Consider the following 17,109-nt stretch of genomic DNA (forward strand, 5'->3'; position numbering starts at 1 on the left):
AGCATTATTGATACAGGTGTATTTTATTGCTGGTTGACTTATAGTGATGATCGCAGCAAAAAAAAAAAAAAAAAAAGTTTTAAGTATTAGCTTACAGGAATACATTGTTTCCATTAAAATACATTATTCCATAGGCAATACCTGATAGACACGTCTAGACCAATAATATTTCACGTTGGGATTTCTAAAGTGGAACTCTTGTTTCCTATTGGTTGTCTGGGCGAACAGAGGCGGGGTTAAACAAGTGCTTTACCAAAAAAGCCCAGTGCGTGCACCGACACGAGCGAAAGAGGAGTTGGGAGCGGAGGAAAAGTCTATGCAGTCAGAAAGTTTGGAGGAAAAATAAGCGAATGGACACAACACGCCAAGCACGACTCTAAGCTAACAGCAAAAACTCGGCTGGGGCGTCAGGTAGGAAAAGTGTCACTGTATACAGCTGTTATTACACCTCAAATTCTTGTCAACAGAAGCTGTGAGGTAGCGAAATGCATGTAAATAATGAACAAGCCCGTTCTTGAACTTCGTGTTTTAAACCTGTTAGCGTTGGCTTTTGCTATAGATAGTTGTGTTATCTTTGGGGGGTTGCGGGGGTCTGTGGTTTCTGGCCTCCGCAAAATGACCTTGCAACATCTTGGGGGTTTGCGGGGAACGGAAAAAGAAACTGGTGAAAATAAGAGGTGGTCCCATTCTGTAGTCCCACACATGACCTAAAATATTGCAACCTATAAAATGCTATTGCAGGTGTAGGAAAGTGCACCGAGGATGACAGTTGGGGTACAGTCTCCAAATACATTTCAATGTGTAAACACATGCAACAAAATAAGAAAACAGAAGAGGGGATAAAAGCCAAAGCTCACCAGAAACCCAGAAGGATCACTGCTAAACATAAAAAATAAAAAAAACAACAGCTTTAGAGAGTATTTCCAAATTCGCTCAACATCTCTGTATCACAGAACCAGCTGCAAGTATCCACTGTGAAATTCAAAGAGCTGGTATTTATGACATGGCTTTCATTTGGAGGCTTGCTTGTATCCAGGGCCACCAAAAGGCGTCAGCTGGTGTTGGACTGCTGAAAGACAGAAAAAGGGGGATCTGGTCTGGCAATTATTTATTTTAACCTTTTTTTTTTGTCCTGTGCCAGGATTGGTTTATGCCGTCCCTTGGGAAAAAACTAAACTGGGTGCTTTGGTGGTTACTCCGAATAATAATTAGGTCTGATTTTTCTGAATTTGAAGCTGAACAGCAAACTGTTCCCCCATGATATTCCTTTATCCATAGCTAATGGACATGCATGCTGCGCAAGAATTAACTGAAACTTCATAAGTGGGTACATAAAAAAGGGGCGTTTTCCAAATTGAAGTATAATTGATCGCACTGGCGTCTTAATATAAGACAATGATTTCCAACCTCTTCACCTCAAAATAACTGGAAAGTTTCCTTCTAGAAGAATGATGCAGTATTCATCAACTCACAGTTCAGGTCTGGCTTGACAACATTTTAATATCGATGTGCAAATGATTGGGCTTAATGTGTTGGTGTGTATCTGTTTTTCCTAGGCCTACTGTTAGTGGTTGACAATGGACCCCAACAGTGAGACCAAGAAGATGACCTCTTGCCTCCCAGGCAACCCTTCCTCTGAGACCCAGACACTGGCCCCACCCAGAGGCCCAGGTAGAGTAACATTTTTTAATGCTGTATAATAAAATGTTTTTTTATTTTATGTGAATACATGCCTAAGCCATAGGTGTGTCTGTGTTTTTGTTAGAGATTGCATTTTACACAGTTTAAATGTCTAGGGATGTTTCTTGATTTTTTTTTATGCGGGCACAATGGGCACCTCCCTACAGATTACAGTCCCTGGCTTCCTCCACCGAGCCCCCATAAACACTTGAGTCTAATGTAAAACTTGATTATACTGAAAACCAGTATTTGTTAAATGCTAACCTTTGGCCTGTTCCAGGAAGCAGCTTAACATAGTTATTTAGATAACTTTCCGAGTACACCTCCCACAAATCTGGAACTTGGATTAATGTAAAAAGAATTCATCCAGTTAACTCAGTAAACCTGAGGCCTGTACTATGAAGCAAGTCCAACATACCCAGAAAATATTTTTGTTATCTGGCTTCACTGAACCTAACATTGGCCATCCTTTTTAACCTGTACTACAAAGCTGCCTATGATGTTGTTAACCATAAGCAACATCATCAGCACCATGAATAGAGTACTTAATATAATATGAGAAGAAACACTGATACTTGGTAAATTCGGTTGTAGCCGCATCCAAAAGTACCATTCAACAAGGTCAAATATAAAAAAACTATAATTGAAAAGAAACTCTAGAAATAATTTTGTGTTATTAAAGCCATGGTATACTAAGGATATACTGTAAATAAGCACAGGAATTATTAATACATTTCTTACTGAGTCAGTATTTCTGCTCTTTTGTCTGATGATGAACAAACTGCCAAAGCAGAGAGAAGCAGTTAAGTCTGATGAGGTCAATCTAACCGAAATGTTCATTTATAATTATGGGAAATATTTAACAGTATATGGATAATTTTTCTAATAAAAGACATCAGAGGGTTTAGTTTTTATTTCCAGTTATCGTCACAAAGTTATTCTGTGCTGCAGTGATGGAAGAGTGTAATAGATCAAAAATCAACACTGTCATGAATCCTGTTGGGGTTAAAGGATTTTTGTCCAAGTGTATGATAAAGTCTCCCTGCTTTTGTTAGAAGCTCTGTTTTAAAACCAGAATGGAAACATGCAAGGTCTGGAACAGCAAAATGGTTCGACTGATTAATAAAAATATCTGTTGCGCTTTATTATTTGTCACTTATTTTTACACACAACTCTTTTGCTCCCGTCAGGATCCTGTAGAAATAATGACTCAGTTTTTCCAGTAATCTGACTGGTCTGTAGTTGGACTGTTGACAGGTTTTTATCTGATCCTCTGAAGTTAAACTCCTCCGGAGTTCAGCATAAATAACCATGGTGATTTACCTCGGTAAGAGGTGAACCATCGCCGTAACCCTGAAAACCCACAGTTAAACCTCAAACAACCTGATAATCTCAAGACCTCAAATCCTGCTTCATAGCACAGTGATGTTTTTTGCATGTGTAACTTCTTCACATCAGGTGTTTCTCAAACTCTGATTAATGATGAAGCCAAAAGTTGTTTATGAGTGCTTTTATGCTCGCGTGCAGGTCACTCTGACTTTGGTGGCACAATACCAAAAATGTGACACGGACTGATCACAGAAAACCTGTCCAGCACCTGTCCAGAAAAAGTTAATCTAATCAGTTATCTTTGTTTTCAGTATGAGCTCAATAGATGACCAGGATGGTTAGATTTACACTATTTCCTTGCACATGAGCATTTCCTGGGGCAAAACATTTCTGGACGAAAGCCTGTTGATCTGCCAACCTGCATTTTGAAAATACTACAGTGTTAATCAAGTTACTTTTTGTCTTGCTGATAATTGTGATCAGGGTTTAAACTAATTGGTTGCACCCACAAGTCTGTGACTTTTCTGCACATTGTTGCCTTGTCCAGCCAAAACAAAGCACCTATTTGAATAGGACTTGGATAGGGTCACAGCTGCTGAAGTGTGATATTACCAAATATGCAAACATGGTATGAAACACTTAACCTCATTCAAAATGTGTCTGCTTTGATTGGACTTAATTGGTGCTGAAAAACAACATTTCCCAATAGTGGAATCTCCAGCTACGGTAGATAATAATAATGTGTGTCTTTTTGTATTTTAATGTACACCAGCACATGCTTAAAAACAAAAACCTTATGGATTAAACACAGTATAGAGACCCACTGCAAAACATCCAATGCATAGTTAACATTTTAACATTAACATTTTCAATATTTTATTATCATTATTAGATAATGCCATTTGTAGAAAAAGATTACTGCAGCTTGCAGCTGTGGCTCTGTTTCACTTGCTTGTGGCACCATGATAATTAAATACGAAAAAAAGAATAGTGTTTTACTAACATGATTATCAGGATTATGGCAGTTAAACACATTAGCATTTGATACATCCTATTAAAAACTGCCCTAGCAGGTTTAAATAACAACAACTCAGAGTGGTTGAAGGAAATATACATGTGGAAGTTATCAGCATTTACAAGGATGATTAATGGTGACGTTTATGACTGCTTGTGTCAATAGCAAATAAAAAGTTCTGAATATTAAAGTAGCTGTGGATTCATACGTTTGAAAATGATCATATCTGTGTCTGTATGCTGAGCTCATCGCATTTCGTTTGTTCTTTACCTATCTATCTTGCTTTAATGATAAGGAATTTCTGTTAACTCACAGCGATACATGCAAGACAGTGCACATAGGCAATGCACATCTTACACACACACACACACACATACAATGGCTTACAAGATTGCTTCAGCATTCCTCCTGTGAACCTCTGACCTCTAATTCCACACATTCAGCACTGTTAAGGCAACTTCGTGGTTGGGGGAAACCTGCAGGGAGAAAAGCTGTGATCCAGCCAGAAGTTCTTGGAAAACATTTTTTTTTAAATATTGCAATTATTTATTGATGCTATGGCCTTTTATCTTGTCCCCCCACGTACATCATGCTGTTAGTGGCAGTAACCAAATCCTCCATTCCCCTCTGCCTTTTTTTCATGCACCTTTTCTGCCATTGTGGAATAGATTTTCCCTAACTTATTGCTGACATAGGTGCTTTTAACGCAAAGCCAACTCGGTGCCCCACGCCCAAACAAAGAATGCAGTCCATTTTCTATCTCATCCAGTGTTATTCTTGTAATCCTTATTGTAATGTAATTAATTCCCTTCACTGGGGCTTTATTAGTCTGTTGACAACGGATAGACCCAGTAACACAATTTACATTTGACATGTATACATGCTGCCCCACTCCTCCTGCTGCATGTCATCTTAACCTGATTATTATTATTAACAGCTGCATACAAGATCATCTGCTGCTTTACAGCATGACTAGCTGTAAACAAGCACACAGTACTTGTTTAATCACCAGAGGGAACAAATAGTCATCTAGTTGACCTCACTCCGGGGAGGTCATAGCAGAAGGTCAGCAGTACAACATAATAAAACCTTCTGAATCTGAAAGAGACACTGAGCGTGACGCTGGCTAACCTTGCATCCTTGCCAAATATATATTTTACATATTCTGCTCTTATTATTGTTCAGTTTTGTTAAATTCTAAGATCAGATGGAATCATCTTATTTGCTGCCAGTTAGTTTGCTGCTATGTTCATTCTTCTGTTTTTCCTTTTCCATTCCATTTCCATTTTCCTGCCATTGTCCATGTTTTTGTAAATGAGACCGTTTAGGCCTACCGGAATGGCTGGCCAATGTTTACCAAAGGGACAATGCTTCTATCTCTCAGTTTCACTTTCACACTTTTTTGCATATTGAGACTAGCCAATGTAAACAATGCAGGTTGCAAACTATTAAAAAATCTGCTTGGCAAAAACAAACTCATCATTCTATAAAGATAAACAAAACAAAGGGTGTTGTTCTTGGGAAAATGTGGCTAATAAGTCCTTGAGGTTAGACATTGGGATAAGGCCTTTGGTTGGGTAGCTGATATCTTTAAGTGTATTCTCTGACTCTGTGTTTGTGTCCCTCTCTCCAGGCTGCAGCTGGCTGGTGGTGGTAGCAGCTGTAGCAGCCTCTTTGAGTGGCCTGATGCTGGGCTATGAAATGGGCCTGACCTCTGGGGTCCTGCTGCAGCTGCGCGGCATTCTCTCTCTCTCCTGCCGGGAACAGGAACTGCTGGTCAGCTCCCACCTGCTCGGCGCACTCCTCATCTGCCTCGCCGGAGGTCCCATACTGGATCGCTACGGCCGCCGCTGCTCTTTGCTCCTGAGCGCCGCCCTGGTGGTTGCAGGGACCGTCATGCTCATTGCTGTGACTTCGCTTGTCGCGCTGACACTGGGCCGAGTGATAGTCGGCATGGGAACGGCGCTGTCTGGGACAGCAGCGTGTCTGTACATTGCGGAGATCTCACCGAGGGAGAGGAGGGGTCTGCTGGTGACACTGTATGAGCTGATGTTGGTTGTAGGTGTTATGCTGGGATTCAGCTGCAGTTACGCCTTTGCTACTCTGCCCCATGGCTGGGTGTATACATTTGGACTAGTGGTCCCCCCAGCGCTGCTCCAAATAGGTGCACTTGTGTTCCTCCCACCCAGTCCACGTTTCCTGGTCACTCAGGGTAAGGTGGAGCAGGCCAGGACAGTGCTGGCCAGACTGAGAGGTGGGTTTAAGGAGCATGTAGAGGTGGAGCTCAGGGACATCCAGACTGGACTTAAAGAGGAATCAGAGCACAGCTTCTGGGAGTTGTTCAGTGCCAAGGCCAACCTGCGATCACGGCTGCTAACAGGTGTAGCTTTAGTTTTCCTCCAGCAGGCTACTGGTCAGCCTAACATCCTCTCCTATGCTTCACCACTTCTCCGCAGTGTAGGCTTCAACAGCGATGCTGCAGCAACCTTGGCCTCCACAGGGTTCGGAGTGGTCAAAGTAGTCGGCACGATCCCTGCTGTGTTGCTGGTTGACCGTGTCGGACCTAAGAGCTTTTTGTGTGTGGGTGCTGTCGCAATGGGAATGTCCCTAGCTGTACTCGGAACACTGACACTGCAAAGCCACACTCACCTCACCAGCCTGTGTAAAAGTCGAACTATACTAAACCACACACAAACGCAGTGGGATTTAAACAGAACCTCTACAGACTTGGACGACAGTGACATTTTTTCTACTCACCTCCCCAGCCATTGGATCACTGAGGATGCACAGAGGACTAACAGGGAGGATGCTGGGATTAGGGAGTCAGGGGGAGGAAGGACTGGTGTAGAAGTGTCTTCCACACTGAAGTGGGCGTCATTGATCAGTTTGCTGGTGTATGTGGCAGCATTCTCCATTAGCCTCGGTCCAAGTAAGCACCCACTGTTTCAGGTTTATTCACCCACTCCTTTTGCACACCCATGCACACGTACAAGAATTTATCTTTGCATGTCTCTCATGCCTTAGTATTTTGACAAACCTAAATTACCGATTGTTAACCAAAAGTAGAGCAGGTCATTTCTGCTGTATACTCAATATAGAAGAGCAGCTATAACCATTATGCACTTACAGGAACTTACAAGTACTTAGAAGTTACTTGAAGTACAGAGTGCAACAGTGGGTATCACACAATAGCTAGGCTTACCTTAAGTATAGATTGAACTACTTCAGTTCCCCAGATAAAACAGTGTGAACCCTGACTTCAAAGCTTCAGACCTTCACTATATATCCTTACAAAAAAATATGAAAATTGTGCAAAGCTATTATAGATCATGATATTGCTGTCGATACCTTTTTAACCATCACTTCTTATTTCCTTATATACGTGTCATTGTTTTCTTTCCTTTCCAGTGGTGTATGTTGTTCTCAGCGAGATCTTTCCAATGGGAGTCAGAGGCAGGGCTGTGTCTGTGGTGTCGGCTGTAAACTGGGCCACGAACCTGCTCATCTCCATGACCTTCCTCACATGTACCGGTGTGTGTGTGTGTGTCTGTGTGTGTGTGTGTTCAATAGTAGATAACACAAGTGTTTCTGTTCAATCATTTTAACGACACAGGTTTTTTTCATCTCTTGTCCAGGACAAAGAGAGTTGGATGTATGTAACGTTTGCGACAACAACCAGCAAACTCTGTATTGTTTATAGCCAGGGAACATGTTTCATTGGTTTATACCCTGAAAAAACAAAGGTGTGTCTCACATGTTCCTGCCACTAGTCAATCAGACTATATCAGTTATAATACTGTAGGATAAACAACTAAGACAATTAGTCACGATTCAAATATTGAATATTTGATCTACATATGATTTTAGCCAAGGCATAACTTTGCCAGTCATGATTTTTTTAGTTCATTCTTGTCTATCTTGTACATCTGTCACAATAAAAAGGTTCTAGCAAGCTAAACACATATGTTTGCAGACTGAGGTGCAGACATTTCTATCTATTTCTTTGCTGTTGTTTTTCTAGAAAAGATTGGAGTTCCCAATGTGATGTTCATCTACGCTGCCATGAGCTTTGTTCTACTGGTGTTTGTCATCCTCTGTGTTCCTGAGACCAAAGGTCGCACGCTGGAGGAGATTTCGAAAGAACTAGCCAAGAAGTGAGTGTCAGCTGACACATGACTTAAATGTCATCAATTGCTCTTTTAAACTAGTTTAAATCATTCTCTTTATCTTCCGTCTCCTCTCTCTCTGCTTTACCAGAAAGCATTTCAAGGTGAGTCTCTTTGGGCAGGTTCAGCCTCAGGAGAGTCTGATCAGCAGCATCACGTCCACAGAGATGCCAGCGAACAGCTGAGTCCTTTACCGTGCCACAACTGTACACCTCACCGGAAGGGCAGTCAAGAACAATCATCAAGAAAGACATTGTAGTAGTGTTGTTCAGACTTTGAGGTACAACTCGTACAACTCACCCACGTCACATAATGGAAATGTATTTGCTCAGAAGAAGGATAGCTCAGGGTTCATGCTTGCTTGTTTAAAAAAAAAAAAACAATAATAGAAGGCAAACAACTGGGATTGAATGCGAGACAATAAAAAATATTTACATGCCATATACACGCCTTTTTACCTTTATTCTAAGAATACAGCCCCAGTGCAGAAAGGGACCTTTTCCACTTTTGCTTGAGGATTGAATTTGATTCCCTACAAGCCAGAACAGATGAAGCTCTTTGGATTAGTGGTGAAACTGCACTACTACAGTCTTTTAGTCATAGGAATGTTTTTCCATTCTGACCTGACATTATGGTGAATAATAAAACCAGTTTGCTGTACTAGAAAATGTAACACTAATCACTTCAAATGAAAGTATATATTAACACCGTTTGCAAATGAATTCCTATAACGAGACAGTATGTATACACTGCTCCCTGTCTAATGTAATAGCACCTACAGAGCTCAAACCGGTCATGTCAGTTGTTTGTTCCAGGATGTACTCTAACCTACATAATGACAGACACATGTATGAAGGCAGTACAGTTGCCTCAGGAGGACTTCTGTCTCCCCATTTACATTTTATGGGAACAAGCGATCAAGACAATGATAATGAATGAATATATCCAGCTCCAGCGTTTGGTTGCTGAATCCTCAAAAAAAGGAAATTGAGGAAATAAAACTTAACCCATCAGGTCTTGCAGTAATATGGGGTAAATCATTTTTTCGCTTAGCACTGTTGTAGTGTACGAAAAAATGTTTTTCTTTTTTCTTTTTACTTTTGCCAGTGATGCCAAATTATACTAGTTGATTAAGGAGTGGAATATTTTACTGCAAGAAAATTATGTGTGGACCATTTCGCAATTACAAATGCACATTCTTTAATCTGTACTTTGATACTTACCATTATCTTCTCATGATGTGAAATGTAGCAATGTGTTGGCAATTTCTGTCACATTGGAAATCTTAGAAAATCATTATATTGGGTATTGTGTTGAAACTGGTACATAAAACCTGTAATGAGGACAAATGAAAAGGATGATGAGAAATTACAAGTTTCTGGCCTGTTGTATCATTAACCTTTATTATTTTATACAAAATACAAAATTCTGAACAAGTGTCACAAATCTTCAGTTGACACTGGTTCAAAGAGTATTCCATCCCACATAATTCAGACAACATGTCAAAGATTTTGTCAACATCTTTCCTATCAGATGCATTCATTATATACATACATACATACATGTGTTACCTCTATGGAAGTAATACCCAGCACAAGTGTCAGCAGTCATGTTACAACCAGGATTGCGGTTTCCATTTAAGCACACTTCCCCTCACTGTAATTTAAGAGAAGGGTAATCTATGGAGGGTTTCGTTTTCCAGACAATTGGCATGAACATAAGACATCATCTGAACATGTCTTCTTTGAACACTGCTAGTGGTCTTATGTTGCTTTAAAAGCCCACTCACTGGACGTATTGCCAAACATTTATGACATCAACCTTGTTCTGTACATTGTCCAAACCTTAAAAAAAAACAGTTAAATATTTGTAACGTTACCTTGTGTTAAAACTAATAGGAAATGACAAAAAATTAAGAGACAGAGTGAGTGTGCATTCTGATCCAATGCCACAGTTGTGAAACAAGAACAAATTCGTAGTGAACTGACACACAAACAAAATGTAAGAGAACAAGTCAAATCAGAGATGAATGCATATTGTGAGCGGATATGTGTATCTGCATAAGGACAGACTATAGTCTATAGTTTTAGCTGCTGTTTTTCTCTTTAAGCAAAAATGTGGCTAATACAGTGGATGCCTTGTACTTGTATTAACACCTCTACAAACGAGCCGTGGACGGATGTTCTTCCAGAGAAAGTGGCAAATGGCACGATTTGTTGTATATGGGGTTAAAGGTGAGGCTTCTCACTGTTAACATATGGACTCTTCAAACTGGTCACCACTGTTAAGCATTTAATGGTTAAATTGTTGAAAACTGGTCTTTCTGAGTCCGAGCAAAAACACGCAGGGCAAATGAAGAGCGAGAGCAATTCACCCCCGCAGTACAAGTCAGGTTTGGAGGAGCAGTTTTTGCTGAAGAACACCATGTTTGGAAGACATCTGCATGTTTACGCTGTTAAAATCACAAGAGCCACAGAATCCACAACGACACTGACATTTTTGTGAGAGGGAGATCTTAAGACTCCAAGTGGGGTTGCTGAAAATTTTTTTTAAAATCCAAAATTCCAGGTGAAATCTGGTCCTTTGATTATATTACACATATCTGGCTGTTGCCATGCAGTGATAAAATCAAGCAAATGAATCTGCAGATAAGGTGCTTCCTCAATCTTGCCTTCTCTTTCGTTCATTTCTTCTGTCTTGTTTACTATATTTTTCCTTTCATTTGCAGAGGGGTTTCTTACACTCGAACAGTAGTGGGTAGACCTGCTCCACAGCATTCGCCACATTCTGCACATTTGGTCCTACACATCAGTAGATAGGAGAGAGTGGGGTGGGGTGATTTAATGAGACCAAGTTTTGAGTACAACGCCATACAAAGAGCCCATAAACTATTTCATTCTTGAACAAAATTCCTTGAGGGATTGGGTTATTTACAAACGACTTTTTCTAGTTGTAAAAGACTATAAAAGTTTATTACAACAATGTGACCTCAATCCTTTAAGCTGTGTCCCCATGTGTGTGTGTGTACCTGTAACTGTGATGCTGCCAGTGGAGAACACTTGTATAGTGGCCTTGAGATTTTTGATCCTGTATGTGGCAGCAGGATGGAGCTCTGGTTCATAACTAACACACGTGCACACACAGACAGACACACACACATACACACACCCACAAACACACACACACACACAAATACGGTTAAGTACAACAGAGACTTCCCCACACATCTGAAATCAAGTACATATAGTTTTGAGACTGTTTACATGATGCCATATGCTAGTACTCCACATGTTGTCATATAATTAAGTGAACCAGAGGCTTACAATACCCACATCCTCCGTTTGCTCTACACTAGTGCACTGACGAGTGCTCTCACCACTAGAGGTCATTCTATACTAGCAAATACTGAATCACTAGTAGAATAAAGGAGAGAATTTAAACAGGGCTTTTGGCTTCATAATATATGTAATGCGGTGTGGCTCAAAATTGAATCATAATTAATGACAATGATGGGTAATTATGACATTGATCTTATAATGATTTATCCTTATAGAAGCACAATTTATAACTCAAAACTAATGAACCAAAGTAAGCTACAGGAAACAGCTAAAATCAGTGCAAAAAACGATTTCTTAACATCATAGGTCGGGACAATAACAATGGGGGTGATAGTGTTGATTTTAATTAATATCATGATAGTGGTTGTGATGAACAGGACTGTATTACCTGGCAATGGGTCGGTTGTTCTTAGTAAAGTCTATGAGGTGGACTGCAAAAGGCATGGAGCACACTGCCAGCACATTCACGACTTTGAAGGCTGAAAACCTCACCTGAACAGACAACACACACATGCAGACACTTACATGAATGTGTTAATACACATGATACATACAATACTTTTAGCCCCCAAAATTATAGGAAAACTTTTTTTCACGTTTCCCAGTGTCGCCTTGTGGTAAAGACATACATTGCAACCAGTGCTGTCGAGAACAGCTAAAATGAAAATTAAGGGCACAAGAATCATTTGCTGCGTATTTTCCACTGTGCATTTGTGAACAAACTGAGTATCAAGCTTATGTACTTGTTAGACACTCTTTTATGTTTGCTTATGGTGCTACTTGTAGGATATGTAGCCTTAGGGCTTTCTGTGTGAACTCTGAGTGGCAGTTGATTAACACCTTCTTTGTCATCATCATAGTGTATCATGTAGCACATGTTAATCTGAGAGCACAGTCTCGTATCTGTCCTTTGTTACCTGAATGGACATGGTTTAATTTTATTGTTAGTTAGATTTCTGCTTAATTGTTGTTGACTGTTTCACACTCAGGTAGGGGGTATCGCTACACCCATTGGAATTTTATTTGAAGTGAACTGTAATTACTTATATTGTAGTTATTCAGGTTTCTCTAAGAAATGATTGTTTGTTTGATTCGACTTATGCCTTTGATGTTCACTCTATTGCAGACCACACACATGCACACATGCACTCCCTGCTGCCTCAACAACATCAAAATAAACATTAAAAAAGGACATCCCTTCTCTGGAGCCTGAACAGAAACTCAACCAGCAGTATTCAGAGTGCAAGAGAGAGAACTGAAACCACAGTAGTCAATGGCATGGTTAGCCTCCTTTGAACTCAGCCCAGATACTGCAGATACAGCGGTGATTCACTGGATAAAGCTTTAACTTAAGCAACTTCAAACCTCAGATAGCAGCCATTTTACATTGTAGAGCTACTTTACTTCAGTTTCAACCAGCAGTTTGACCAAGTTGCATGCTGCTGTTTTCTTTACAGTGAGGCATGAGACACGACCTGACTAAAGCAAATGTGCTTGGTCTAATGAAGCACAGAGGGGTTTTCATTCATTAATGAACTGGTGATAGGTCTGTGCTTCCCAGGTACAAACTGAAGCTCTTATAAAACTGTTTCAAGAAGAGTTTATGTCCACAATCTCTGCAATGACTACAGTGTGGAAGATGCTATGCTAACTTTTAGGTGTACTAACAAAAGTATGACGATAAGACACATGTAAATCATTCACCTGAAAGTTAATGACAAACCACATGCTTGATCCCAGTCCCTTTGAATTAAATAAATGTTTACAGATTCATTCAATTAATAACATAATGTGTTTTTTTAGGTTTACATTTAGTGAATTGTGATACAGAATTCAAAGAAATGACAGAAGTAGGATTTCCCCCTGAAAACGTTTCTGAAACACTTGAGAACATGAGCTGTAAAGGACAGTTCCAGTTTGATTTTTACTTCCATACAAGACTTTAGCATCAACTAGACGAACCAGAAATGCAATACCTGAACATATATTATAATAGACCCTATATCTGCATAAGGAAGTAATCATGATGTTTCTGCATGTTTAAAAAAAACAACAAAAAAAACATTTTAGTACTGTTAAGCAACAGCTAAGAGATCATTCTCACCTTGAAGCCTAGTTTCTGCAGACAGCGTGCTAACCTGCGAGCACCCAGCTTCGCTTCATCCTCACTGAACAAAAGAAGAGAGCAGGAGTGAGAGACAGCAGCGGTATAGATACTGTATATGGTTTAGCATGCAAGAAATATAACACACAAACAGTAAGTGGCAACCTTTAGAGTGACTGTAGGTTCAGGGCCCCAATAACCAGTCATCACTGTGCTAGTATACCACATATTAGCTGTATGACTTGTAGCAAATGTAATTACTATTTTTGATGTCAGCATTGTATCTATAAAATATGAGGCAAATGGTTATGTCACTGGCTTATAGCCAGTTAATGGGGGATCTCACTCAGTCAGCTAAAGTCAACATTACTGCACCAACAATAGAGAAGCGGCCAAGAGCAGCCAACACTTCTCTAGTGGGAGAAAATTAATGGCCTTTGGCAACCAGAACCCCCATTTAATGTGTCTCGTGAATTGTGTCTACCTTGTTGCTCCAGTGCAGATTATTTTCCCTGAGGACCAGATTGAGGCTGTTATCTTGGGTTTACGAAGCTTCATTAGGACTTTCTGAAAACAAAGAGGTTTAATTTCAACATGTCCCAATTTACATTCTTAAGATGAGCATAAACGTTTGATAATAAAGCCAGGTTATAAACATTGAAATATGTGGGCTTTCTCGAGTTTCTACAGGAAATAAATCTCTCTCGCTTCCCCAGACTTTAGCTTCCTTACCCCAACTTCCGGCTTATAGATGACATTGGTTCCCTCTAAGGCAATAGTGCGCAAGTTGAGATGGCACCTTGTCCTGAATGTGGCCACCACATTGGTGATAATGATATCAAGTGCCTCATCATTGCTGGAATCCATGAGGAAGTGTGCGGTGGAACAGGGGGACCACAGGGGCTTTCTCCTCACGCCGTCATCATCAGCACCACCATCACCATTTATGGACGGGCAGGGAGACAAGATTCACTAAAGAGCAAAAAACATTTTAGGATTTAGCAATTCTAAACTTTAGACAAACTACTTTTTATTTTTCAGACAGTATTTTTCACAGCTTTGCAGAAAAACTATGTAACGCTCTGTCCCTTTTTAATAATATATTTTGCAAAAAGCCTCTGCTTTGTCTTTTCATGAGTCAGATTGGTACTTGCACATTCAGTGCAATCAACCAGCACACAGACACTCCCTGTGTGTGGATATGTGCTAGTTCAAGCCTGAGTGCTGCTATACTTACACATGCATAAAAACGTTAAAATGCTAGGATGGGGGCTTGAAACACCAGTTCATTTAGTTCTCCAGCTATGTGGGTTCCCTCTACTTGAAATGTTTGGAGTGGGGCTCAAAACACGAATCACACAGGCATCTGCAAGACATTAGAGAAATCATTTTAAACACTTCAGAGAATAAACTGTATTTCTTTTTCAAAGAATTTCTTAGCTATTTTAACCGTATAATAACGTTAGCTTACCCACTACTGACACTGCGTTAGCCTGATACGTTAGCTATTCTCTACCAAATCGACAAATAATACTCCAAAGGTGAAACTCTACATGTAAGGCATTTTTGACTGAATTACGTCAAAGCGTATGATATACGCCGTCGCAGGTTTATCTGTGATGTAGGTTTATTTGCATTACAGGTGATGCATTGCTCATCTATGTGCTGTATGTTACTGCAGAGAAACGCAACTGATAGACATTATTGTAAAAATGATGCTAGCTAATCTTGCCAGCACAACAAGCCGGCTGTCGTATGTATCGCAAACTGAATCATAACTGCATGGACTCAGTTCTAGTTGTTGTGGAAAAAATTCTACAACAACGAACGGCTAAAAACAAAGAATAACGACAACTCACTACCACCCAGCTAATGTTGTGAATTAAGCTATCCGCTAGCTAGCAACAAAGAAAAGTGCACAGGCAGTATGAATGAAAAGTTGTTAGCTACGCTAGCTTAGCAGGTTTGCAGTCAAACGTTACACTGAGGACGAGGTAGTTCCACTGTTACCAGGTGGAACTGCATGTTAAATGTGTGTATCTGAAATGTTTGCTTTAATTCCTGGGCTACCTCTTCAGCAAGTTCACTGCTGTAACCCCCAAGTCACAAAACAGCCAGTTAACGGTAAAATGTGTGGACAAACCCCTTCCTCCGCGGACTAGCAAGCAAACCACATCCGCTTTTATCTTTCAAAATAAAATCAACTGGCCAGCAAACTTCAGAATAATGATAACTTCCGGTTACAACTTTGAAAACAACTCTAAAGATCAACACATCTAAGCCAAAGCTTTAATACTACAAGATGTGCATATACCTGCCGATTAAGATCATTTAAATTGCAAAACAAGCGCAGAACAGCTGCACAAACATAAGCTACAGATGGAATTTAGCAGCTGAAGTATCCCAGGTGCAAGTTGTGATAAAAAAAAAAAAAAAGTTAAAAAGACATAAATCCATGTAAAAACTAAATTCAAACAATGAAAAGTTGTACAGTCAGAAAAGAAAACACAGAGGTATAAACACATATGACAAAAGATCAATTAAGGATTAGAACAGATGAGAGCTTTGAGGAATCAAAGCCATACAAGTGCAGTGATTTTATGCATTTCTTTCTTCCTCTACAGACTTAGATAGTAATCTATTTCTGCTAAGGAATATTTATTTCATCCTTCTGTATGACTTACAAAGACTGCAGTCTTTTTGTCATTGTCCTGAAATTTCATACTCATATGAACAAGAGTTTTATCATGCTATTGATATCTGTAAATTTACAAAGAAAACAGGCCTGATGTAAACATTGAAAATAGCTTGGATAAGCATTTATAGATGTATTTTAGGCAAATATAATTAATGTAGGACTTTATTCCATCTTTGAAAAATGAAGTGGTTGCTCATTCTTGCTAGCACATTTTTATGTGTGAATTTGCTTTCAATATTAAAGGAGGTAACATTCCCTCTCTCTGGATTACATTCATTTAACAGCATTAAACCCAATGGCAGTCCTTTAATAACAGAGTTAAATATTATTGCACTGTAAATTAAAATTCTCAATAAATTGTTCATTTGAGAAATTACAACTTTTTCCAATCAAAGAGGTCCAGAACACAATTAATATTTGTGCCATGGCTATCTACCTAGAAGCAGCAACTAAGTTGGTCTAAGGTTGGTATCTTGCACCACCATGTGGACAATGGCGGTTGTCTTGTTGGAAAGAAAACCATTTTTTTATATATAATTTGAGGTAAGGTTCACTGTAAATCCCAATTCACTCACTCAAAAGTTTATCTCTTTTTATTCAACACAAACAAAATGTTGTGTCATAACTTTGTCATTTTATGTAAGCTACAAGTAACATTATATATTGGAATTTTAAAGTCAGATCAACAACTTTTTTTTCATCATTCAGCTCAATCACACTTAACTCAAATATTTATTGGAAATGTATTAGTTTAGTACAGTACCATGAAAGTTATGAGT

General features: G+C 39.5%; 2 protein-coding genes across 3 annotated transcripts; one reads left to right on the plus strand and one right to left on the minus strand.

The window, feature by feature from the left end:
* The first annotated feature begins 260 nt into the window (after positions 1–260).
* Positions 261–9,564, plus strand: slc2a12 (solute carrier family 2 member 12). Its single transcript, XM_023420142.2, has 6 exons — positions 261–411; positions 1,557–1,671; positions 5,658–6,953; positions 7,433–7,555; positions 8,046–8,178; positions 8,282–9,564. Exons 2-6 carry the CDS (start codon positions 1,578–1,580, stop codon positions 8,373–8,375), a joined length of 1,740 nt encoding a protein of 579 aa, XP_023275910.1. The 5' UTR covers positions 261–411; positions 1,557–1,577; the 3' UTR covers positions 8,376–9,564.
* Positions 9,565–9,572: 8 nt separating this feature from the next.
* tbpl1 (TBP-like 1) lies at positions 9,573–15,803 on the minus strand. Of its 2 annotated transcripts, none has more exons than XM_023420143.2 (8): positions 15,703–15,803; positions 14,870–14,998; positions 14,365–14,604; positions 14,117–14,199; positions 13,633–13,696; positions 11,917–12,020; positions 11,219–11,313; positions 9,573–10,991 (listed from the first exon to the last, which is right to left on the minus strand). In XM_023420143.2, exons 3-8 carry the CDS (start codon positions 14,497–14,499, stop codon positions 10,909–10,911), a joined length of 564 nt encoding a protein of 187 aa, XP_023275911.1. In that variant the 5' UTR covers positions 14,500–14,604; positions 14,870–14,998; positions 15,703–15,803; the 3' UTR covers positions 9,573–10,908. The 2 variants fall into 2 exon arrangements, with proteins under 2 accessions (XP_023275911.1, XP_023275912.1); XM_023420144.2 differs by lacking the exon at positions 15,703–15,803 and adding an exon at positions 15,104–15,688.
* Positions 15,804–17,109: the final 1,306 nt, after the last annotated feature.

This window comes from Seriola lalandi, unplaced genomic scaffold (assembly GCF_002814215.2).
Source record: "Seriola lalandi dorsalis isolate HSWRI2012SDOR001 ecotype SW California unplaced genomic scaffold, Sedor1 jcf7180002054619, whole genome shotgun sequence".
Lineage (NCBI taxonomy): Eukaryota > Metazoa > Chordata > Actinopteri > Carangiformes > Carangidae > Seriola > Seriola lalandi.

Bases quoted from the DNA above. Each gene is read 5' to 3' on its own strand.
- slc2a12 (XM_023420142.2), top strand. From the start codon at position 1,578: ATGGACCCCAACAGTGAGACCAAGAAGATGACCTCTTGCCTCCCAGGC. The intron at 6,954-7,432 runs GTAAGCACCCAC...TTTCCTTTCCAG, and splicing joins CTCCATTAGCCTCGGTCCAA to TGGTGTATGTTGTTCTCAGC. The intron at 8,179-8,281 runs GTGAGTGTCAGC...CTGCTTTACCAG, and splicing joins TCGAAAGAACTAGCCAAGAA to AAAGCATTTCAAGGTGAGTC.
- tbpl1 (XM_023420143.2), bottom strand. From the start codon at position 14,499: ATGGATTCCAGCAATGATGAGGCACTTGATATCATTATCACCAATGTG. The intron at 14,200-14,364 runs GTAAGGAAGCTA...CTTTGTTTTCAG, and splicing joins TCTATAAGCCGGAAGTTGGG to AAAGTCCTAATGAAGCTTCG. The intron at 13,697-14,116 runs GTAGACACAATT...TCTTTTGTTCAG, and splicing joins ATCTGCACTGGAGCAACAAG to TGAGGATGAAGCGAAGCTGG.